General features: G+C 39.5%; 1 protein-coding gene across 9 annotated transcripts in view; it reads left to right on the top strand.

Annotated features, from left to right (window-relative positions):
* Positions 1 to 24,470, top strand: part of SH3GL3 (SH3 domain containing GRB2 like 3, endophilin A3) — a 169,468-nt gene that overhangs the window by 93,202 nt on the left and 51,796 nt on the right. For 3 of the 9 annotated variants that reach the window (XM_054451688.2, XM_054451687.2, XM_054451693.2), the window contains exons 2-4: positions 13,641 to 13,709; positions 19,490 to 19,562; positions 22,905 to 23,048. In XM_054451688.2, the coding sequence (XP_054307663.1) occupies positions 13,641 to 13,709; positions 19,490 to 19,562; positions 22,905 to 23,048 (286 nt within the window). Of the gene's footprint in view, positions 1 to 10,777; positions 10,797 to 13,640; positions 13,710 to 19,489; positions 19,563 to 22,904; positions 23,049 to 24,470 lie in introns of those variants that run through there. The other 6 variants (XM_054451690.2, XM_054451689.2, XM_054451696.2 and 3 more) reach the window with 4 other exon arrangements.

Below are 24,470 nucleotides of genomic sequence, written 5' to 3'. Positions count from 1 at the left end.
TCTTCTCACAGAACTGTGAGCCGCATTGCCTGGAGTTGGGGAAAGGGTGATGCAAGCACTCCGTTGGCCACTCCAGCTGGTGTCTCCCTGGAAAGTTATCTATTAATAAAGTTTCCTGGGTTGCATGCACCCCAGTTCCACTGGCTGTAGGCCCAGCATAGCACCAGTATTTGTCCAGGAATTGCAGTCCTTGTGGCCTAGACTGCCTTTCAGGTTTATTTAGGACCCCAGAACACTTTATCCCACAGTGGTGGGGCTAGCCAGAACTCAGTTTCCGACTGCTGGGATGTACGATTGCCCTTTGGCTAGGGCTAGTCTAAGTGCTCCCTCCATGGGCACTGGCCAAAGCCGGTGGGAAACACTGGGAAAGGCCTGTGTTGCTTTGCACTGTGACAGGGCAGCACTGAGTTCCAATGCAAATTCCCAAAATTACTTTGCCCTTCCTCCCCCAAGTGCACAGATTCTCTCTCCATCCCATGCTGCACTGCTGGGGTATGGAGGAGTAGTGTCAGCAATTCAAAACTCTTTCCTACCCTCTTCAGTGCCTCTTTCTTTGATACAAAGTTAAAATCAGGTGCTGTGATTGCTCACCTGATTTTTGGTTCTTATGAAGGTGCTTTCTTGTGTGGATAGTTGTTCTATTTGGTGTTCCTGCAGGGTGGACGACTGCTGGAGGGTTCTGTTGAGCCATCTTTCTCTGCCTCCTCCTCCAGAAATCAATGTTAGTGTTTTTCTGATGTATCTTTTTGCACCTGTTTATTTTTCTTTCATGTTATTACCTTTAGTGTGCATCTCTTATTGGCAGGATATAGTGTAGCTTTTTTTGTTTTGTTTTTAAATCCTGGCTGATGCTTCTTGTCTTTTAATTGGAATATTTAGTCCATTTTCATTTAATGTAATTATTCATATTTTTACATTTAAATCTGCTATGTTATTATTTGTTTTCTATTTATCTCATTCATTCTTTGCTTCTTTCTCCTTTCTTGCCTTCTTTTGGATTAATCACTTTAAAGAATTATTCCATTTTACTACTCTAGTAGCTTGCTAGTTATGTATTATTTTATAATTATTTAAAAAGCAATACTAGAAATTATAGCATATTTTTTTAAATGTGGTGGTGTCTTCATTAAATTAGTACTGTATCACTTCCAAGCAATAGAATAGACCATATAACAAGAGTCTCACTTAACTCCCTTAGTGGTGGCTTTTGTGCTATCATTTTTATGTTTCTGAAATTCTACATACATTTAAAACCTCACAAGACATTACTTTTATTTTAAGCTGTGAATATTCATTTAGATTTATCTTTCTGGAGCTCTTCATTTCTTTCCCTATTTTCTTATTTCCATCTGTTTCCATTTATATATGTGTGTGTGTATATAATAAAAAATTATATGTATGTGTGTTTCCATTTATATGTATTTATATATATAAATTCACATATATTACATAAATGTATGTATATATAATACATACACACACACACTACATATATAATTTTTTAAAGAACTCCCTTTAGTGTTTCTTTTGGTGTTTGTCCGTTGTGAGGAATTCTCTCAATGCTTTTGTCTGAAGATTTCTTTGATTTTGCCTGTTTATGAGGGATATATTCATTGACAGGGAATAGAAGCTTAGATTGGCAGATATTTTCTGCCAGCATTTTAAAGATGTGATTTCATTGTTTTTTGCTCCTTGATTTGTCTTGTAACATCAGCTAAGAATCTTTTTGTTGCTTCTTTGAATGCAATGTGTATCTTTCTCTTTGATTGCTTTAAAATTTCTCTTTGTCTTTGGTCTTCAGCAGTTTGACTATAATGTGCCTAGGTATGTTTATCTTCATATTTATCCTGCTTGGTATTCATAGAGAAGTTTCAATCTGTAGCTTGGTGTCTTTTTTTTCTATTTTGAATAATTATTGTCCATCTCCTCTTCAAATATTGTTTCTTCTCATTTCTTTGAACTCTAAAATACACCTGTGTTAGGTATTTTCACCATGTCTGATGTGTTTATAGTGCTCTTTTTTGTGTTTTTCATCTTCTTTCCCTTTATGTTTCAATTTAGATACTTTCTACTGACTGAACTTCCAGTTCACATATTCTCTCAGTTGCTGTTTAATTGTTATTAAACACTTCTGTTGGGTCCTTAATTTTAGTTATCGAATTTTCATCTGTAATTTTCATTTGCTTTCTTTTTATGTATTCCAATTTTTGATAAAAATTTTACATTGTCATTTATTTTATTCAACATATTTATCATAGTTACATTAAAAATCATTTCTGATGTCAATATTGGGATTACCTGTTGGATCATCTATTCTTTTCTTAGTTTTCCATTGTTGGTTCAGTATCCTGGTATGCCAAATTATTTTTATTTGCATGGCACATATCATGTGTGAAGAATTGTAGCAGGTCTGAGTAATGTATCTTCCTCCAGAGATTATCTAGTTTTATTCTGGCAGATAATGAGGGTAAAGGCTTGCAACCTTGCTACAGGTGGATTGAAATGATTCAAGTTTGCATTCCAGGCTTTGTGAGGGCATGTCCCCTTGCTTGCTTTTACTCTTAGGGTTTAGGTATTCAGGGATGAATTAAAATCCCAGGATGTTTTTCCTTATTGAGCAGTCCTGAACTCCAGTTTCTGTCTCTTGATCACTGTGATACTGCAGAAATATCTGCTTAGATATTTAGCCTTCTAGCAGCCTCTTTGTGCTGGTTTCTTATCATCTGCCTTGTGTATTCAGCTTAGGAATTGTCAAAAGCCTCAAGAGGAAATTGAACATAGCTTGTCAGGTTTGCTTCTTTATGTTTCCCTTTTTCCCAGAAATTTGGCCTCTTATATCCTGGTTTCCTTGGTTACAGTGTATTCCAGTTTTTCTCTTACACAACCTAGTGAGACTGCTGCAAGTTCCAGGCTGGTGTTTTCTGCTCAGACTTTATGTCCTATGTTGCAAGACAGAACATTTCCCACAGAGAACAGTCAGCTGTAGATGTATCACTACCCTCAACACATTTCCCTTCCTCCCGATTTTGGCCCCTCAGATCCTGGCTGTCTTGGTTGCTCTGATGACCTCAGAGATCTCTTTAAACTTGGAAATTTGAAAAAATTTTAGACTTACAGAAAGGGAAGTTGCAAAACTAGTACAGAGAGTTCACATATACCCTTCACTCGTCTTTCCCTAATGTTAACAACTTACATATTACCTTTACTATTGATACTTAAAATTGTGTTGCCATATTCTCCAAGCTGATAACAACAGAGCATGACTACCAACTGGTTGAAAGGAGAAAAAGGAACCTTTCAAAAGGGTGACATTTTTGGCACAGGGCTTCTCAAAGTGTGTTCCTTAGAACACCAGTCCTTGGAGATTTTCCTATTAGACAACTTCCACAGCTCAATAACTGTGGGAAATGCCACATCTACATATATCTGCCCCTTTGGAAATCCACAGTGCCCATTACCATTTTATTTTTTTTTATTTTTTTTGAGATGGAGTCTTGCTCTGTCACCCAGGCTGGAGTGCAGTGGTATGATTTCAACTCACCGCAACCTCCGCCTCCTGGGTTCAAGTGATTCTCGTGCCTCAGCCTCCCGAGTAGCTGAGATTACAGGTGTGCACCACCATGCATGGCTAATTTTTGTATTTTTACTAGAGATGGGGTTTCACCATGTTGGCCAGGCTGGTCTCAAACTCCTGACCTCAAGTGATCTGCCCGCTGTGGCCTTCCAAAGTGCTGAGATTACAGACATAAGCCACTGTGCCCGGCCCTCCATTACCATTTTAAAGCCTCTGAAAATGTTTTAGTAAAGAAATCTGCTTAATTTTGTTTTCCCTGTGTTTCCAAATATATATAGTCAAGAGCTGTTTTTGTTTTTGTTTGTTTGTTTTACTTTGCTTGGCCCTTAGGTACATCCCATGGAGCTAGTGTTTTGTGGCACACATACTGGAAAATACTATTCTGGAGCATTTTCTAAAATCCTAAATTACAAATTTTGCTTTTTTACATTTTCTCCTAGGTTCCGGCTTTCTTGCTGTTTAATTTCTTGCTTCACGAAAGGGAAGAAGATGGATACGCCAAGGTTTCTTTGAAAACAGATATTTGCACAAGAAGGCAGCCAAGGCTGTGTTAACATTTACCATTAAAAACCCAGCACATCTAGACAAAACACCAAATGCAAAAGCTTCACGTTTCCCAAATGAATTTCTTTTATAATTTGTCACTGCTCGGTTGTGGTCTTTGAAAATAGTTTTCATTTTCCTGTTATTGACAAAATTAAAGCTGCCAAGAAGTAGATGGTGAACAAGGATTTTATCTCTGACTGTAGCACCAAGGCAACCTGAGATAGGTCTAATTTGCAGCATAAATCTTCTTTTCCACTAGGGGAAGAACACACGAGCCACGTTGAGTAGCCACCCATTTGTATTTTTGATTTGCAACTTCTGTCTAGTGAGCCAAGGTCAGGTGCGATATTTGTGATGGGGAAGCTGAATAGGTGAGTGAGGGTAGCTTGTGTTTGAAGCTGAAGAAGGTAATTAAGAGGGTTTTAGAATGTAATTTTGGCATTTTTCCCCACTCCACCTCTTCAAACTATGTGTCCCCTGTCGTCGCCTAACCGATCTGCCTGTCCACCTTCTGGTTCCTCTCCAGTCCATTAACTCATGGCCCACTTGACTAATCTTTCTGAAACTCAGATCTGTTCTTATCACTCACCTTTCTAAAAGTCTCCATTGTCCCCAGAATTAAGTTTAGCCCCATGGTCTGGCCCCTGCGTGTATGCCTATCTGCTCCTTTTCATTTAAGCTGAGTCTTCATATCCATTACTCTTGCTGAATTATTATGCTGTTTCCTGTTATGTTGTATGCATCTCTTAGAAGCTGCATATAGCTGGATTTTTAAAATCCACTCTAGTATTATTTAATATGTTGAATGTAATCCAATTATGTAGATAATCATTACTGATCTATTTGGACTCTTTATTTTTTAATCAGCCATTTCTTTGCTTATACTATTCTTTCTGACAGAAATGCCACTTTTCTTCTTATCTCCCTGGTGAACTCCATATATCCTACTAGGCTTTGTTCTGGAACTTTCTTGGCATCTTCTCATTTATATAATTGCTTCTTTCCATCTGGGTTTTTTTTTTTTTTTTTTAAATTTATGAAGTATTTATTGATCATTCTTGGGTGTTTCTCGGAGAGGGGGATATGGGAGGGTCATAGGATAATAGTGGAGAGAAGGTCAGGAGATAAACACATGAACAAAGGTCTCTGGTTTTCCTAGGCAGAGGACCCTGCGGCCTTCTGCAGTGTTTGTGCCCCTGGGTACTTGAGATTAGGGAGTGGTGATGACTCTTAAAGAGCATGCTGCCTTCAAGCATCTGTTTAACAAAGCACATCTTGCACCGCCCTTAATCCATTTAACCCTGAGTTGACACAGCACATGTTTCAGAGAGCACGGGGCTGGGGGAAAGGCCATAGATCAACAGCATCCCAAGGCAGAAGAATTTCTCCTAGTCAGAACAAAATGGAGTCTCCTATGCCCACCTCTTTCTACACAGACACAGCAACAATCTGATCTCTCCTTCCTTTCCCCACACTTCCCCCCACTTCCTTTTAACAAAACCGCCATCGTCCTCATGGCCCGCTCCCGATGGTCGCTGTCTCTTCGGAGCTGTTGGGTACACCTCCCAGACAGGGCAGCTGGGCAGAGGCGCTCCTCACCTCCCAGACAGGGAGGCCGGGCAGAGGCGCTCCTCGCTTCCCAGACGGGGCCGCCCGGGCAGAGGCGCTCCTCACTTCCCAGACGGGGCCGCCCGGGCAGAGGCGCTCCTCACTTCCCAGACGGGGCGGCCGAGCAGAGGCGCTCCTCACTTCCCAGAGGGGGCGGCCGGGCAGAGGCGCTCCTCACTTCCCAGACCGGGCGGCCGGGCAGAGGCCCTCCTCACTTCCTCCCAGACGGGGTGGCGGCCGGGCAAAGACGCTCCTCACCTCCCAGACGGGGCGGCGGCCGGGCAGAGGCGCTCCTCACCTCCCAGACGGGGCGGCCGGGCAGAGGCGCTCCTCACCTCCCAGACGGGGCGGCCGGGCAGAGGCGCTCCTCACCTCCCAGACGGGCGGCCGAGCAGAGGCGCTCCTCACTTCCCAGAGGGGGCGGCCGGGCAGAGGCGCTCCTCACTTCCCAGACCGGGCGGCCGGGCAGAGGCGCTCCTCACTTCCCAGACGGGGCGGCCGGGCAGAGACGCTCCTCACTTCCTCCCAGACGGGGTGGCGGCCAGGCAGAGGCGCTCCTCACCTCCCAGACAGGGCGGCCGGGCAGAGGCGCTCCTCACTTCCCAGACTGGGCGGCCGGGCAGAGGCGCTCCTCACTTCCCAGACGGTGTGGCGGCTGGGCAGAGGCGCTCCTCCCTTCTCCATCTGGGTTTTAATGGCAAGTTCTGCATCTCTATTACAGAATAGTATTGATCTCATTGTGGATTGCTGTTTGTGTTTCTGCTTTCCAGTGGGCCTGTGAGAGTGACTGATCTTTACATCTCTAGCAAATTGGCACAGTTGGTAGACTTTCCAACTTAAGATATTAGATGTTTTAGAAATTAGATTGAATGACGTAGTGTCAGTTTGAAACACTAAATTGAGGTGTTCTTTGAAATGTATTTAACGTTATACATTGGTTTTTGATTACAGCTTTAGCTGCATACCACAGATTTTGATGTATAATATTTTTATTGTTGTTAATTTTTTTGGTAATTTCTATTGGGGTTTTCTTTTTAATCTGTTATTTAGGACAGAATTGTAAAATTTTGTGCTGATATACTTATTTTTATTGTTGGTTCCTAACTTAATTGCATTATGGTTAAAAAACCCCAAAACCTAATAAACATGCTCTATATGGTATTGATTGACTTTGTTACCTAGTATTAGGTTGGTGCAAAGTAATTGTGGGTTTTGCCACTACTTATAATATTTTGCAGCAACATAATATATGGTCAGTTTTTGTAATGTTCTATCTGTACTTGCAAGGAATATACATTTTTTAAATTTATTGGCTGGGGAGATATATGTATATGTGCATAATATTTGACCAAGGTTATTATTTTGGTCATTCAGATAATCAATATCTTTTTCAATTTTTTATCATGTTTGATATGTCATTTTTCTGATGGAGTTGTATTAAATCTCCTGCTATAATTGTGGGTTTATCAGTTTCACTATTTCAGTTTTGCTTTATATTTTTTGGAGGTTATACTATTAGTGGAAACAATATCATTATTATAAAAATTTTGATGGATTGCTCCTTTTATTATTACATTGAGTCTCTATTCCTATTAGTGCTTTGCCTTAGGAAGGTATTTCTTAGGTCGGGCACAGTGGCTCACATCTGAAATCCCAGCACTTTGGGAGGTGGAGGCAGGAGGATCGCTTGAACCTTGGAGCTCAAGACCAGCCTGGGCAACATAGAGAAACCCCATCTCTACAAAAAATACAAAAATTAGCCAGGCATGCTGCTGTGCACCTGTGGTCTCAGCTACTCCTGAGATCACACCACTGTACTCCAGCCTGGGCAACAAAGCGAGACCCTGTCTCAAAAAAAACAAAAAACAAAGACAGGTAGCTCTTGTCTGATATTACTGTTACAGGCTTTATTTTGATTAGCATTTTCCTAGTATGTACGTTTTGTCTTTTTGGTCTTTCTATGTGTTGTGTTTTAGTTGTGACTCTTAGAAGATGTATATAGCTAGATTGTCAAAATTCACTCTATCATTATTTAGTATGTTGAATTTAATCCAATTGTATAGATAATAATTACTGATTTATTTAGACTTATTACTATCTGATTTTGTGGTTTCTATTTGCCATTCCTTCTTCCTCCCTCTCCCTTTATTCTCCCTTGTTTTGTTTTGGATTGAAAAATACTGGTTTTCTAACAGTGTGCTGGTATGGATACTATGTTATAACATGCATAGTTCTATATGCATATCATAGTTTTGTGTTTTTAGGAGTTACCATTCGTTATATAACACAGATACCTGCTGTGCATTATTTTAATGATGTCTAAAGTTATACCCATTTCTCACCTCCTCCTGAACACACATGAATCTTAGTGTGCTTGAAATATCCACTCAACACCCTTCCCCATTTCTGTGTTATTATTGCTTAAGGTTTTAATTTTGCCCTTGTGTTCAGACACATTGGTTTTTGCTTGTTTGTTTGCCTTTACTCAGTGGTAAATTTACCACCATAGTTTCTCAATTTCTATTCTCACCGTTGTTTCCTATGGTCCATACTTTCCCTCTTGGTTTGGTTTTTATTTCCTTGATGTAATACTCTAGCATCACTGTTATTTGAGTCTGTGAAGTCTGAATATGTCTTTATTTTGTTCTTCTCGCTCTCTTTCTCTTTTTTTTTTTTTTTTTTTTTTTTTGAGACAGAGTCTCACTTTGTCACTCAGGCTGGAGTGCAGTGGTGTGATCTCAGCTCATTGCAACCTCTGCCTCCCGAGTTCAAGTGATTCTCCCATTCTCCCACCTCAGCCTTCTGAGTGGCTGAGATTATAGGCACGTGCCACCACATCCAGCTGATTTTTTTTTTTTTTTTGAGACAGAATTTCACTCTTATTGCCCAGACTGGAGTGCAATGGTGCGATCCCGGCTCACCGCAACGTCCACCTCCCGGGTTCAAGTGATTCTACTGCCTCAACCTTCTGAGTAGCTGGGATTACAGGCATGCGCCACCACGCCCAGCTAATTTTGTGTTTTTAGTAGAGACGGGGTTTCTACATGTTGGCCAGGCTGGTCTCAAACTCCTGACCTCATGTGATCCACCACTTCGGCCTCCCAAACTGTTGGGATTACAGGCATGAGCCACTGCACCCGGCCTTGCTCTTAAACAACAGTTTAGGGAGACAGAAAATTCTAGATTTTTATTGCGCCACCACACCCAGCTAATTTTTGTATTTTTAGTAGAAACAGGGTTTCGCCATATTGGCCTGGCTGGTCTCGAACACCTGACCTCAGGTGATTCACCCGCCTCAACCTCCCAAAGTGCTGGGATTACAGGCATGATCTGTAATCCCGTGCCTAGCCGATTTCTTCTTAGCACTTTGACGCCATTCCTTCATTGTCCCTGGCATCTGCTGTTGCAGAAGAGAAATCTGCTGTCAATCTTATTGTTGCTTTGGATGTTTTTTTCCCCTGCGATAGTTTTAGGATTGTTTGTTCTTGAGATTTTGCTGTGTCTGGGTGTGAATTAATATTCATCTTTCATGGTACTTGAGTGTACTTCCAAACTGTAGACTCCTATCTTCCTTCAATTACAGAAGATAAAAGAGCTATTTTACTTGTAAATCTTGATTCTCCTGTATTCTGTTGTTTTTTTCTGGAGTGCCTGTTGGATATATCTTGGAATCTCTCACTTATCCTTCATATCGATTAACTGATATTTCATTAAAAAAACTCTTCATCCCTTATGTTTATTTTATGTTCTTTGAGTAAGTTCCTTAATATTTTCCAGCTTACCAGTTCTTTCCTGATTGTGCCCAGGCTGGAGTTTGTCCCATCTATTGGGTTTTACATTTTTATGACTATATAATATTTTTGTTTCTAATGTTTTATGTCTATCTTGAAAATTTCTGTCCTTTTGTGTGATTGCTTGCTCTTCATTAATAGAAATTATTCCTTTATCTATCATTTTAATAATATCCTAAACACACATTAAAAAGTCTATATTGTTTCATAAAATCGTTTTCACTAGAAGTGAATTCATGTTATGTTATGTGATTTTGTTGGCTCTCTTTCTTGGTGTTATATTTTATTCATGTGCCTTAGAATTTAGATCTAGGATGAATTTTAATTTCAACCTCTTGTGCTCACTTCTCTCTAGTGATTGTGGCTTCTTCCACCCAGCTTCCCAAGGCCCCAGTATAAAACTGTGGTTTCTGTTCTGTGGTGATATTGGGGCTATCTGGATCCAGTCACAGAGCTGGAGGGGGTGGGGATGTGACTTGACTGATTCTTTGTTCTTCAGTCTGCTTGGGCCTGCAGATTGCCACATGTGGTAGCATCAGACAGGAGTTTACATCTGAACTTTTTTTCCCAGCCTCATTTGCTTTTCAATCCCCAGCTGTAAGCAGAACTTGAACCCAGACTCTGGTCTCATGGAGCACTTTTAGATCCTTTTGTACTCAGCAGGAACCAGACTGCTGGCTGTCATAGCCTGTGTGCAGGCAAGAAGCCCAGCAGGCCTGAGGCTTCAACCTTGTTCATCATGTTGTGTTTCTGTTCATTTTCAGGTTCACAAATATGTTTATTCTGTTTTTGAGCATTGCTTATCTTTCTGGTTTTCTTTTCTTGATACTTAATCTATCCTTGCTATGTATTCAAGGCATAGGGGAGTGCATATTTTGATATTTAATCTAACCTTGATTTGTATTCAGAGCATGGGGAGTGCATCAGAGTTGATTTCGAATAGTCATCTTCACCAGAAATAGAAGCTTGAGTATTTATATTTAGCTTCCAGCACCTAGAGGAAATAACCCTGTAACCCTGGAAGGAGGCCAGGTGCCCTGTAGGAATCACGTCTATCTTTTTTATCTTTCTATCGCAAGTACCAGTCATGTCCCTGCACATAGTAGATGCTCAACAAACGATATTTGTTCATTGACTGACCTCCGAAATATAATTGAGTGGCCTAAACAGCTAATGCTATATGTGTATTTATACTTAATGTATCAAAACAGCTAAACATCACTGGGAAATTCAGGAAAAGCAGAAACGAATGATCATGACTCTTACCTGTGACTCAGGTAAGATCATGTTGAAAATGATCCCATATGTTATTTTTTCAAATAAGATATATTCATGTCACTAGTTTCTGTTCTTGAAAGTAGAAACACTACTCCTTCTATTAGACATTTTGGTTTCTGAAATAGAACAAGTAAAACCTGAACAAGTGAGAACTGGTTCGGATTAAAGAGATTTTGGGTCCAACTCTCCAAGCCAAAGGGATTTTCAAATGGTTATTTTAAAACGTGGATCTACGTGTGGGCTTCTGTGGTTTCAATAGTCACAGGAGATGGCAGGCCACTGTATCAGTCAGCTTTTGCTATATAACACACCATCCCAAAACACAGCGACTTAAGACAAAAAAAAGTTCATTTAGTTTATGATTCTGTGGGTCAGCAATTTGGGCTGGGAGCACTGGTTGGGTGGGTGTGCTGGTGCGGTTGATCGCTGCTGGGCTCACTCACCTGTTGCCAGTCAGCTGCCAGGTGAGCTGAGGGCTTGATGGCCCGAGGTTGCTCAGGTGGGATGGCTGATCTCTGATCCACGTGGTCTTTCATTCTCCAACAAGGCAGCCCAGACTTAGTCAGGTGGAAGCGGTTACAGTGGACCTCACAGAGTGAGCAGAAGTATCTGTAGAGCCTCTTTGTGAGTACTGATTTGGAATTTATAGCTATACAGTGTGGTTTACACTCTTCTATTGGCCAAAGCAAGTCTAAGCGTGGAAAAATAGACTTCTTAATGGGAGGAGCTGCAAAGCCTGTGGCCACTTTTGCAATCTACCATGGCAACAAAACGTGAAGGTGCCACTCCCCACCTCAGGAGAGATTGTGTGACTTTCCTTAGATCCTCAGGCTATTACCTCCAAAGTTGAGAACCAATATGTTGGATGATGTCACTACGGAACAACAACAATGAAAATGTTTAGGAGAGTTAACTGATGGATACATCTGTTAAAACACTGCTTGGTGTGTGGAAATGAAATTTTTGATTTTTTCTATTGGAAGTTATGCCTTGTATCAAGGCGTTAGGTTAATTCTCTCTGACTTCTGTGCTCAGCCTGAAAAGTAAGGATTCTTGTTCAGTGTACCAGATAACTTCTATTATGTGGCAAACCACTCCAAAATTCAGTGGTTTAAAGCAATACCGTTCATTGGACTCCTGTTCCCATGCCTCAGCAGATGGGGCTGATCTTGGCTGCGGTCTCTCACGTTACTGCAGTCACCTGCAGGTCAGCTGGGTGGCTCTGATTCTGGGGATGGACTGGTTGTACCTTGGAGGGGGTGTCTGGGCCACTTGTTTCTCTCCATTCAGTTAATTTGCCTGGGCTTGTTCACAGGGTAGCAACAGTGTTTCTAGAGAGTGAGTGGAAGCACACAACATCTCTTCCTGCCTAGCTAGGCTTGTTTCTGTGGGGTCAAAACAAGTCACAAGCCCAGCCCAGATTCACTAGGTGGGAAGATAGACTCCAACTCTAGCTGGGAGGAACTGTAAAGACGCAGGACAAGGAGGATGGAGAATCCTGGCCATTTTGTAGTCTTCTGTATCTGTTGTCTTGAAGAAATTCCTTCTCACACTTAGAATTTAAGTAAAATACTATCTCCACTTACATTATTCCTATGAAATAGTAATACCGCATGTGTAATAGTAGTGGTAACTACACTTGTATTTAAAACAACCTGCCATCTTTTCACCTTTAATTGATGGCACCTCCCTTACTATGGATTTGCATCTTCATATTACTATTTTAAGGGCATAGATTATGTTAATGTGTTTTGCTAAAGAAAATGATTGAACGTATTTTCTTTTTCCAATTTGTCTTCCTCGTTCTTTAATCCAACCCTACTGGTGCCAGACTTGCTTTTCTAAAGGGTTTCTCTGTTTGATGAAGACTCTTTAGGGATCTCTCACTCGTACCCTTTAGCTTGGCATTTGAGAATCTGTGTGCTCTGGGCGTTGCGTAACTTTCAGATTTTATTTTCCTCCATTCTTCCTTGTGCACTAGTTTTCACAGTTAAACACAATTTATTGCTGTTTTTTGAGCACATTGGCCATACACAAATTGTCCTCAGCTCTTGGGCAACATTTTTGGTTGTTACAACCGTGTGTGTGTGTGTGTGTGTGTGTGTGTGTCCATGCTTGTAGTACTGGCCTTTAGCAAGTAGAGACCAGGGTTGCTGCTAAACATCTTGCAGTGCACAGGACAGCCCCCACAACAGATAATTATCTGCTACAAATATCAATAGAGCCGAGGCTGAGAAAACCTGTCCTATCCATTCCTGCCCCTGGCTCTTTTTTCCATGCCTCATCCCAGAAGGCCTTTCCTTCAATGCTGCCCAATGAAATGTTCTCTATCCTTAAAATGCCAGCTCAAATGCCACATCTTCTAGGAAACAGATCCTTCATGAACCCACTCCCAGTGCCGTGGGCTCTCAGAGTCCATTCTGTGCATCACTGAAGTGACTACCACTTAGTGCATTTACAGTAATTTGTCTCTAGTACTACTATTTTTTAATGGTGCTTATTGTTCTTTTCTTGTTTTTTAGTTGAATGTTTGTGTGTTGACTCCTTGGGTGAACTGTGTGTTCCTTGATGACAAGTATCTCTCTTGTCTATGTCCTACAGCACTTACCATGTATTTTACACATAGTAGGTGCATAATAAGTATCTGTTGACTGCATGAGAAATGTATGTCTTCCTGTGCCTTTAGATATGGTTACCCCTTCCAGCAATTTTCTTAAAGGAGTTAGTTCAAAAAATCCAACAAGTTGAATCCAAGTTTTTTTGTTTCTGTTTTTAATAATTTAGGTCAAAAACTGTGACAAGAAATCATTGTACAATGCAATTATTTATGTTTATTTCTGCAGCTATTTAGTGAAAAAATAAGTGGTGCTGAAGGAACTAAACTAGACGATGAATTTCTTGACATGGCAAGGGTAAGAGAGCATTTTAATACGTAAATTGATTAGAAACTGACTTTCATTGTGATATGAGATATACTGCTATCGTAAAGGATATTCGAGTGGAAATCTAGAATGTTTAAATATAGGTGCGGGTTATGCAATCTACAAGGCAGTACTTTCCCACGTCCCAGCCCAAATCAGATCCTCCCCCTGTAGCCACATCCAGTTCGAGCAGGTCGAGTAATGAGATTGATGTGGCTAACTGGTACCCTCTAGTGGCCAGAAGTCAGAATGTGCAAAAGATGGGCAATCTTGGCAGTTACTGCAAAGCCAAAGTAATTGGTAGTATATGTTTTGGAGAATCAAAATGTATTTCTGGGACAAGATTTTTCAAATGCATAATGATTTATTTACCGTGTGGAAGACTTGGGCTCTGCTCCCATGTGTTGCAGGAGCTGCATAGCAAATAACTTTTATCCTGGTTCTGCCACTAGAACCAGAGTGTGAACTTGGATAAGTGAATTCATCTTTTTGAACTGATACAGAGATGATAAGTGTGCCCTGCTTGTCTCACATGGATTTTGTGAGAATTATGCAAACATTAACATATTTGAAATAACTTACAAAAAATATGACGGGCTTGAGACAGAAATGATTGTAACATGCTCCAAAGAAAAATGGTATCATCTCTGTCCCTTAACATGTTTCCCAGTCAGCTGTGTGGAGTTGCTCATGTGGAGGCAGAACTAGAACCACCAGTATTAACAACACACTGTTTCTTTCCTCATTGTCTGGGCCCTTTAAACATAGCCTTGTTTTAATAATTAGACTCCCCCCCGACCCCGCCAGAGGAGAGAGGGAGGAAATGAAGCAAGGCATCCACCCTCAGGTGTAACATCAAGGCTGCAGATACAGTAGGTAGCAGAGATGTCAGCAGGTGCTGGGGAAGGAAGTCCAGCCCCAGGCTGCGCACTGCCTGGGAGAGTATCTCCTCAGGATACCTTGGCTCTGGCCAGCTCATCTTCCAGGGAGTTCTCTGTTTTCTGGATGAGAACTATTAAGTGTCTAGAAATGTTAATGCCTTGAGGGAGAAAAGCTTATTTTGTTTTTGCTTTTGAAAAAAACTTAATTTCTGAACCTTAAAACCATGGAAACATGTTCACACCATTGACATACCTTAAATTACTTTAAAAAAACTCTTAATGTACAAATATGTGATGTATAGCTTTGTTACTAACAAAAGGATTCAGTTGAAATGTTAAATTTAAAAGCATTTTTCCAGAGTTTTAGTTTCGGTTGATGGATTGAGATCCTTCTTGCTTACCTCCTTTTACTTCCAAAAACCCCAGTGAGTTACAGAAGAAATATAAAGTCTATTATCTGTTTTATTACAGCAGTGAAAAGCATGGAAACATATAATACATGACCAGAAGTTTTAAAAACTTTCCAGAAGAGATGCATTAGATGGTATTAGACCCACCTAATAAATGATACAGAAATGAGAAAGTAATGGGAAAAAATATTCTATAATTAATGATAACCATATAAAAATAGAGGAGCAATAGTAAAATCAAAATAAAATTTGATACAAGAGAAGCACTAAATTAAAAAAGCTTTTTAATTATAAAAAGATACAGTCAATGTAGTCTATCAGGAAATTATAATAGTTATGAACCATTCTGCACTACATAACATAGCATCTGAATTTGTAAGGTAGAAGCTGTCAGAAATACATAGAGAGTTGATAAAAATAGAAGTAGACTTCACATACCTCTCTCATAAAATAATAGATTAAACTGACAATAATCAATAGGCTCATGGAGGATTTTCATAAAATATGATTGATAACTTTGATTATAAATAAATATAGATATCTGCATTCCCCAAATGGAGAATGTGCATATTTTTCAAATTCCTTTGGAACAAATACGGTTATCAATTATGTACTAGGTTATAGAAAAAAAAACTTGATAAATTTCCCAAAGTGATACCATAGAACAGCTTCTAAATTCCGGATGTTTGGAAATTTTAGAAATGTAAAAATAATTCTTAGTTTAAAGAGGAAATGGAAAGTAAAATGACATTATTTAGGCATGAGTGACAATTCTGTATGTCAAAACCTGTGATATGTGGCTAAACTGTAAATGTATTTAAAGAAAATAAATGTTGGGAGAAAATGAATAAATCATGCAATCCAAGAAGCTAGGAAAATAACAGCAAATTAAATCACTCTAGGTAGAAGGTAGAAATCAATATGGATAAAAAATGAGATTAATAAAATAGAAAACAATGACCACAAAAGATCGAAACAATGAAGCCAAGAGCATTAGAAAAGTTGTAAGACAACAAAACTCTACCAAGTGAGGCTAAGAGGGAGAAAAAGGAAAAACACAAATAAATTACATAAAGAAGAAGAAAGAGGATATGCCCACTGATAGCATTTTTTAAAGAGAATGCCGTAAATAAGTATCAGAAATGAGAGCTGCTAGCAGCTCTCTCACTCAGGGGCTGGGCCTAAGGGAGTCAGTGGCACAGGCCTTGGGACACCTCATGGGCAGGATGCCAGCATTAAACAGAAATTCCAGACTTAACTAACCCAGATGCTGCCAGACCAGGTTGACTTCACAAAAATAATTTTTACCATTCTGCTTTCCTCTATTTTTCTTCATGGTTTGGCAAGATATTTGCATAGCATTTGGTTGACTTGAACAGACACACACACACACACACACACACACACAGTAGTGTCCCTAGTTATTCTAGGAAGGAGATTTTGTTTGTTTTAAGCTACATGAGTTTTTGTTGTTGTTTTTTTGGTTTGTTTTGTTTTGTTTTTAATGCTCATCTTGACTCCACATTGGCCAATATGTTTACTCTTCAATTTGTAAAGGGTTTATTTCCAGTTTTGATGCTTGGGCGGGTGTGGAGGCAGCTGCAGTATGTGCATGTCAGGGCCTATGAGGCACTTGCAAGTTTTTGGTCATTTGTTTCTTGGGCTTTTTTGTTTCTAAAGATATAAAAAAGATCTGAAGTAGAAAATATCCCTATTCTAATTCCTCTCATCATCATCTTTCAGAGGTGACTCTTAGCTTTGTGGTGGCTTTTCATGTCCAAAAAGGGTTGTATATATCAAAGGGAGCACTCTAAGTTATGTTTGAATTAATATCTAATTTGTTACATTATAAATCTAAAATCCTCATTTTTCTTAAGCTTTAGCTGAACTTATGAATCTTGTTTCCAAATTTAGTAATTTTGCTATACGATGAAAATCGTTATAGTTAATTTTCATTTGAGGTTGCATTAATTAACACATAAGCTTAACAGATTCGATCCTTAAATATTTACCACCAGTTATATAATTAAGCAAATTCCCTTAGACATTTCAAGCTATAATCACAGAGGCAAGGTACAGGACTTCCTCAAACTTTACATAAAATCTATTAACAGCATTTTCCTAAGCCCTTACATTTCTTGTGACTAATAAGACATAAATATTTAGTTTATCAGATTCTCTTAAACATTTCAACGATCTTGGCAAATAGCTGAACATACCAAAGAGAGCTCAAAGTCACAAAAATTGTTACTAGGCCAAACGCACACTCACATGCCCACTTGCACACACAACACACAAGTATCAGTAATACAGGTTTGACTCCTTTTTTTTTTTTATCATTTCTGTACTGTCTTTTAAAACTTTCCTGGGGCTCCAGATTAATTTATTTAGCCCAAATTAATGTATTTAGCTAAGGGGAACAAATACGATTTCAGGCTGGATAAGATGGCTTGGTTGCAAACTTGTGACCCTGGCAGGATCATAGTTTTCTAAATTACAAAAATGATTTGTCTTCTATTATAAATCACGCTGCAGCTTGCTTGCTTTCTTTGTATGTACTTTGAATGTCGATCTTCCTTATTTTTTTTTCCTTATGATTAAAGAGTATTCCTTTACTTGGATGTTTCATAATTTATCCATCAGTCTCCTATTGATTTCCATTTTCAATATTACATAAAATGGCCTAACAAACATGTTTTTCCTTCACTGCAATTTGCTGGTGTGTTTCTAAAAGGACAAATCCTTAGAAGTATAATAGCTGGTTTATTAATATGCCCATTAATAAGCACTTCTCCCTTGATCTCCAAAAACATATCATTTTGCATTCCTGTTGTGTATTACTCCACACCCATATAATACCTGATATTGAGTATAACTGATTTTAAAAATGTTTTTATCAATCTGGAGAATGTAAAGCATCTCCTTTTTATTTACAGTTCTGAATTTTTTTTCAAATTTTTGTAGGCGGCTTGTGTTTTTCCTCTTTTCCTTCTTTCTTTTTAAGACATGGAGTCTCGCTCTGTTGCCCAGGCTGGAGTGTAGTGGCGTGATCTCGGCTCACTGCAACCTCCGCCTTCCAGGTTCAAGCGATTCTCCCACCTCAGCCTCCCGAGTAGCTGGGATTATAGGCACCCGTCATCATGCCCGACTAATTTTTGCATTTTTATAGAGATAGGATTTCACCATGTTGGCCAGCCTGGTCTTGAACTCCTGACCTCAGGTGATCCACCTGCCTCAGCCTCCCACAGTGCTGGGATTACAGGTGTGTCCCACCATGCCCAGCCTTTTCCTTCTTTCTTGTTTGTTTAAATGGGAGTTTAGAATATTATGCCACTTTTGTCAAACTTCACATACTGTGTCTTTTTGTGTTAAGTTTTTAAGTTTTTATGGAGTCAGAATTTTGGTCTTTTTATTTATGACATTTGAGTTTCAGGTCCTGGTTAGAAGTTTCTTCCCACTCCAGTATTTCAAAATACTGTCGTCTATATGTTAGTCGTTTTATAGTCTGGTTTTTTTAGGTTGATATTTTTAATCATGTATATAGTATGAAGACTCACTTTACTATCAGCTTGCCAAATTTTAACAAAAAAAAGAAAAAAATTGAAATTATGATGGGATTTGAATGAATTTTGCATGTTAATTTGGGAAGAATGCATATCTTTACAAAATTGAGTTTTCCTATCTAAGAATGTGGTTTTTCAAATAGGTGTTGTGAATTTCTCATAATAGTTATTCTTCGTTATTGCATTTTTATTGCTTTTATGAATGAGATCTTTTTCTTTTGGGCTATTGATGGTATAAATAAAGCTATTGCAACTTGCATTTTAACCTTATTGTTTATTCCCATATTAACTCTCTGGTTAACTAACAACCAGAAAGTCCAGGAATGGTTTTGCAGAAGGAAAGATTCAGTCTTAACCAGAAAGCGTTAACTTTCAGGGAACATTTGGGGAAAACTTTGATGTTAACATCTTCTGACCATAGCACAAATGAATATGTTTATTGTATTATAATATAATACTAATGATTATGATTCTTTTAGTGTTGATTACTGAGGCAGCTGCTAATATGAATCATTATTGTGGCATCCTTATATAAGTGTAGAAATTCAAGTTCACCTGGCAGATAAGGAGAGTTTGTTTCATATCTATAGTTTTGAGAGACTTCCAAGTATATCTAATAATCTAGTGGAGCATAATAACTTTTCCAGATTTTCTAAATATTACCTTAATATTCATTTTAATGTTAAAAGGAAAAGTAAATTAATGTTCTCCAACATCACTTGAAGGAAGTGATGTTCCAAAAATCAGAAAGTGAGAAAATACCACCGCTCCCAAAAATGTTGAAAATGTTCATTTGGATTAAAATCATCATAATGGTGTTAGAAGAATTAAATTAATGAAAATTACTCCTCTATTTGTTCTTTTGTGAATTTATTGAGTTTGTCATTTACTAACTTTTTTTAAATTTTGCTTTTAAGAAAATAGATGTTACCAATAAAGTTGTTGCAGAAATTCTTTCAAAAACCACTGAATATCTTCAGCCAAATCCAGGTAAAGTTGAAATATTCTCTTGTTCATTTGCTGTCACAGACCCTAATAACCCATGTTTACTTGGTGTTTAGTTGACATAATGTAGAAACAGTGTCGTCTGTGTCCCAATAATGAAATTCAGTTTTTAAAGCTGAGTCTCTAGTGACCAAAGGTAGTTGCATTCAGTCCTACTGATGAGAAACAGAACAGCTATTTTTGTGAACTTCAGTTGACATCATCCGAATGGAGTGCTGGTCGTAGCAACAAGAGAGCACTGAACAAAGGTTTTTTATGAGTTGCTTCAGAAAGCCACTAAACATTTGGCAAATATTTTCTTACTCCCTTATTTTTCCTCTTTATAATTTTTTAAAAAATTCTGCCCTTGTGTACCATATACATAGAGGTATATGTTAATTTGAAAAAGCTTTCTCTTCATGGCTTAAATGCTGGAGAAACAAGGTGTGGTGAATACGAAAGACTGCTTAAATCCAGTGTCACATCAGCTTCTCCACTGAAGGTCTGGGTGTCTAGGTCCCCAAGCAGCATTTATTGATAAAATTTTCCCAGGTTGTAAATTATAGGAACCAATAGAGGGCGCCCAAGCCTTGAGTTCTGTGGATTTCTGACGCCGCCTTTCCTTTTTACGAATTTATTATTTGCGTAGACTTCCTGTGATTCCCTTGACTGTAGGAATCAGCACAAACCTAACCATTTGAAAATTTAGAAAGTAAAAATTTAAGAATATAAATTTTATCAGATGTATCCAGGCAGGTCTAAAGTTCTTTACAATTGTATTGATGATAATAGCTTTGAAAACCATAAAAATGTATCTTCTCCCTGGCCACATCAGTGATTGAAATCAGCCATACAAATTTCTTTTCCTGATATATCAGTCAACAAATATTTAATAAGTGCTTTCTCTGCACTAGAGGATTTCAGGGTGCTGGAATACACTGTGAAATCAGACAGATACTTCACCCTCAACCAGCTGACTCTTGAATGGGATAAGGAGGTGTTGGCCAACAATAAAAGTGTCCACTGGCTAGAGGTCTCTGGTTATTCCTAGAGAAGAGGCAGCCCTAGCAACCTCTTATCCAGTTTAATGGCTCTCACCCACATACCTGCTGCATCCCACACCCCCCTCTGACAGTGGGAAAGATGGGCAGAGAGAGAGAGAAAGAAAGAGAGAAAGTGTGTGTGTGTGTGTGTGTGTGTGTGTGGGAGTGAAGCCTTTGGGCCTGGGGACCTGGAGGATAAATGCTTTGAGGATAAATGTGAGGTTCAAAAGTCCGGCACTGGCCAGGCACAGTGGCTTATGCCTGTAATCCCAGCACTTTGGGAGGCCAAGGCATGATGATTGCTTGAAGCCAAGAGTTCGAGACCAGCCTGGGCAATGTAGCAAGACTCTATGTCTACAAAACATTTTCAAAATTAGCCAGGTGTGGTAACGCGTCTGTAGTCCTATTTTTACTCAGGAGGCTGAGGTGGGAGGATCGCTTGAGCCCATGGGTTTGTGGCCGCAGTGAGCCATGATCATACCACTGCACTACAGCCTGGGAAACAGTTGTTGTTTCAAAACAACAACAAAAAAGGCTGGCACTGTGAATGTCAGGTGAATGTGAGTGGCACTCACAGCTGGCACGGGAATGTCACTACTCACAGTGCGGTCTACTGCTGGAAATGCAGAATCTTAGGCTCAACCCAGACCGATGGAATCACTGTACATTTTAACAAGATCCTTGGGTTATTTACATACACATTCAAGTTTGGGAAGCACTGATTTAAAATACATTAAAAATAAGTACAAAATTATTAAAGTAGGAAAAAAAGTGTATCTCTTGACTATCTAAAAGTATCTCGAATACCACAAACTAGTATGTGATTCGCTCTCTCACCTGCAGGATGAAATCTCAAATCCTGAGCTTGCTGTTCAATTCATACTCACATTTTCCCGTAGCTATCTCCCACTTTGTCCTGTATTAATATCTTTTTAGGTCAAACCAGCCTACTCCCTGTCCACTGATTATGCCATAGTATTCCTTCTTCTACACGTTACTGACACTATTCTCTATACTTTTTAGGGCATCCTTCCATCTTTCTTCAGCATATTGCTGCCTTTCCCTTTCCCTGCACCACACTGGACTTTATTTTCATAATTATGTCCTGTATATTCTGCCTCCCAGTAACTAGACTTTGAGCTCCTTGAGGACAAAGGCTGTCTCTGGAGTCCCAGTAATGAGCACAGTGTGTTGTTGCACAGGGCCCAGTGCAACAATGAGTAAATACTCATTGCCTGAGTCAGAGGAAGGAAAGGAAGGTAAGATGTAGTGATGCGCATCACCTCCCTAGGGAGCAGGGGCTGAGCTACACCTTGGGACCAGCCACACAAGGCTAGTGTTCACTAGGGGTGGGGTGGTCTGTCTCCTTCTATGATTCTGCCTCCTAAACAGCAGCACCTGCCTGCCATAATACTGAAAATCATTAGGCTGAATCAGTCCTTGGGAGCAGAGTGTGTGTGTGTGTGTGTGTGTGTGTGTGTGTGTGTGTGTGTGTGTGCGCGCGCGCGTGCGCGCGCATGCGCATGTGGTGTGTGTTAATGACCAGTTGGTTGTTTGAAACATCCTCCTCGGCAATTCTATTTTTGTTTACATTTAAACAAACAAAAAAAGCATGTTAGTGTCACACAGGTGTCAGTGTCTGACTTCACGTGTCAGCAACTGCAAGCTTTCCAAAGGGTCTCACTTGAGGGGTGGTGCTCACAAAAGCCTGGTCACTATTATTTCAAGTCAGTAATGTTCGCCATCATTTCTTTTCTTTTCTTTTTTTTTTTTTTGAGACGAAGTCTCGCTCTTGTCCCCCAGGCTGGGGTGCAAATGGAGCAATCTTGGCTCACTGCAACCTCCGCCTCCCAGGTTCACGCAATTCTCCTGCCTCAGCCTCCTGAGTAGCTAGGATTACAGGCATGTGCCACCACGCCTGGCTAATTTTTTGTATTTTTAGTAGAGACGGGGTTTCTCCATGTTGGTCAGGCTGGTCTTGAACTCCTGACCTCAGGTGATCCACCGGCCTCAGCCTCTCAAAGTGCTGGGATTACAGGTGTGAGCCACTGCGCCCAGCTGATGTGCGGCATCATTTCTATGGTTCATCATGGCTGTGGAACAGTGCACTTAGCACCCACCTTGGTAAATAACCTAGAAAATTACGTGAGAAAATTAAATAGTTCACACAGAATTGTTTCAGGCCTCAGGTCTCTGGCATTTTGTTTAAGATGACCTCAGTTTTGGCAGCTGTGTTTATTAAATGCTATGTACCTGTCACTCCACCTTGTAACTTTAAAGAATTACAAATGACAATGTTTTTAAGCATACAGAGCTAAGCTAGGAATGCTGAACACTGTGTCGAAGATCCGAGGGCAGGTGAAGACCACAGGATACCCGCAGACGGAAGGCTTGCTGGGGGACTGTATGCTGAAATACGGGAAGGAGCTCGGGGAAGACTCCACCTTTGGTGAGTTATTCAGAGATCACCTGGGGGAGCTGAGAACTCCTCCAGTATGGTTTTAGGTTATGCACAAACCCTTCAGTTTAACAACCTTTGTTATTTTTCCATATTACCAAAGTAATACATGTTAATTGCAGGAAGTTTAGGAAACATAGGTAAGTAAAATAAAGAAAAATACTAACATCACCCATAATCCCATATCCACCGATAGGCGCAATTAAACTCTGTTGTGTATCTTTTTTTTTTTTTTTTTTTTTTTTTTTTTTTTTGAGACAAGGTCTATGCCCAGGCTAGAAGGCAGTGGTGCGATCTTGGCTCACTGCACCTCCGCCTCCCAGGTTCAAACAATTCTCATGCCTCAGCCTCCTGGGTAGCTGAGATTACAGGCTCAAGCCACCATGCCTGGCTAATGTTTTGTATTTTTAATAGAGACAGAGTTTCGCCATGTTGGCCAGGCTGGTTTTGAACTCCTGACCTCAAGTGATCTGCCTGCCTCGGCCTCCCAAACTGCTGGGATTACAGGAGTGAGCCACTGCACTTGGCTTGTTGTGTATCTTTTATGCCTTGTTTATTCTTATATGTATTCATATGTACTTTTAAAAACTACAATAAGGCTATAGTACATATACTCTTTGGTAACACTGACTATATAATGATCCATATCATAAAATAATTAATCTTCCATGATATTGTTTTTAATGGCTACATAATATTCCATGTATCATAGTTTGTTCAGCCAATCCCATTTACTAAATAAATGTTTCTTTATGTAAAAACATTTTACATAGCATTTACAATAACCATTTTCATAGGTAAATCTTTGGGGACATCCAAAATTATATTCTTTGACATAATTTAGATAACATTTCTAGTATAAAATTGCTGAGTCAAGAGTATGCTTATTTTTCAGGTTTTGAAAGCATATTCCCAACCCACCCTTCAGAAGGGTTACACTCATTTGACACTGTTGCCAGGAGTGAGTGAGGGAATGCTTCCCTACACAGTTCCTAACCCTAGAGATTATCTTTTTAGTTTACTTTTAAATAACTGATCATTTGATATGTAGTATACAAAAATTATATCTCATTGCTCTTTTAACTCCATCTTTTGGATCACGTGTGAGGTGGAATTTTTATTTGTGTTTGTCATTGTTTTTGTGAATTGTGTGTTTGTGTCCTTAGCCTGCTTTTGCATTAGGAGGTCCATTTTGCCCCCTCCTGTCTCATGAGCTCTTTAAATGGTCAGGATATTTGCTCATTGGCTGTCTTGTATGTTGATGAAGCTTTGTCCCAGGTAAGCATTTGCCTTCAGACCTTGTATATGAAGGTCATTTCAATGGAGAGAGATTTTTATTTTTTATTTACTGAAGCTCTTTAGTCTTCCTATATGGTTTCTAGCTTTTTGGAATCATGTTTAGAAAATCTTTTT

Source organism: Pongo pygmaeus, chromosome 16 (genome assembly GCF_028885625.2).
Source record: "Pongo pygmaeus isolate AG05252 chromosome 16, NHGRI_mPonPyg2-v2.0_pri, whole genome shotgun sequence".
Classification (NCBI taxonomy): domain Eukaryota; kingdom Metazoa; phylum Chordata; class Mammalia; order Primates; family Hominidae; genus Pongo; species Pongo pygmaeus.
Note: the sequence above shows the minus strand (reverse complement) of the source record. Positions and strands in the feature narration are given on the sequence as shown.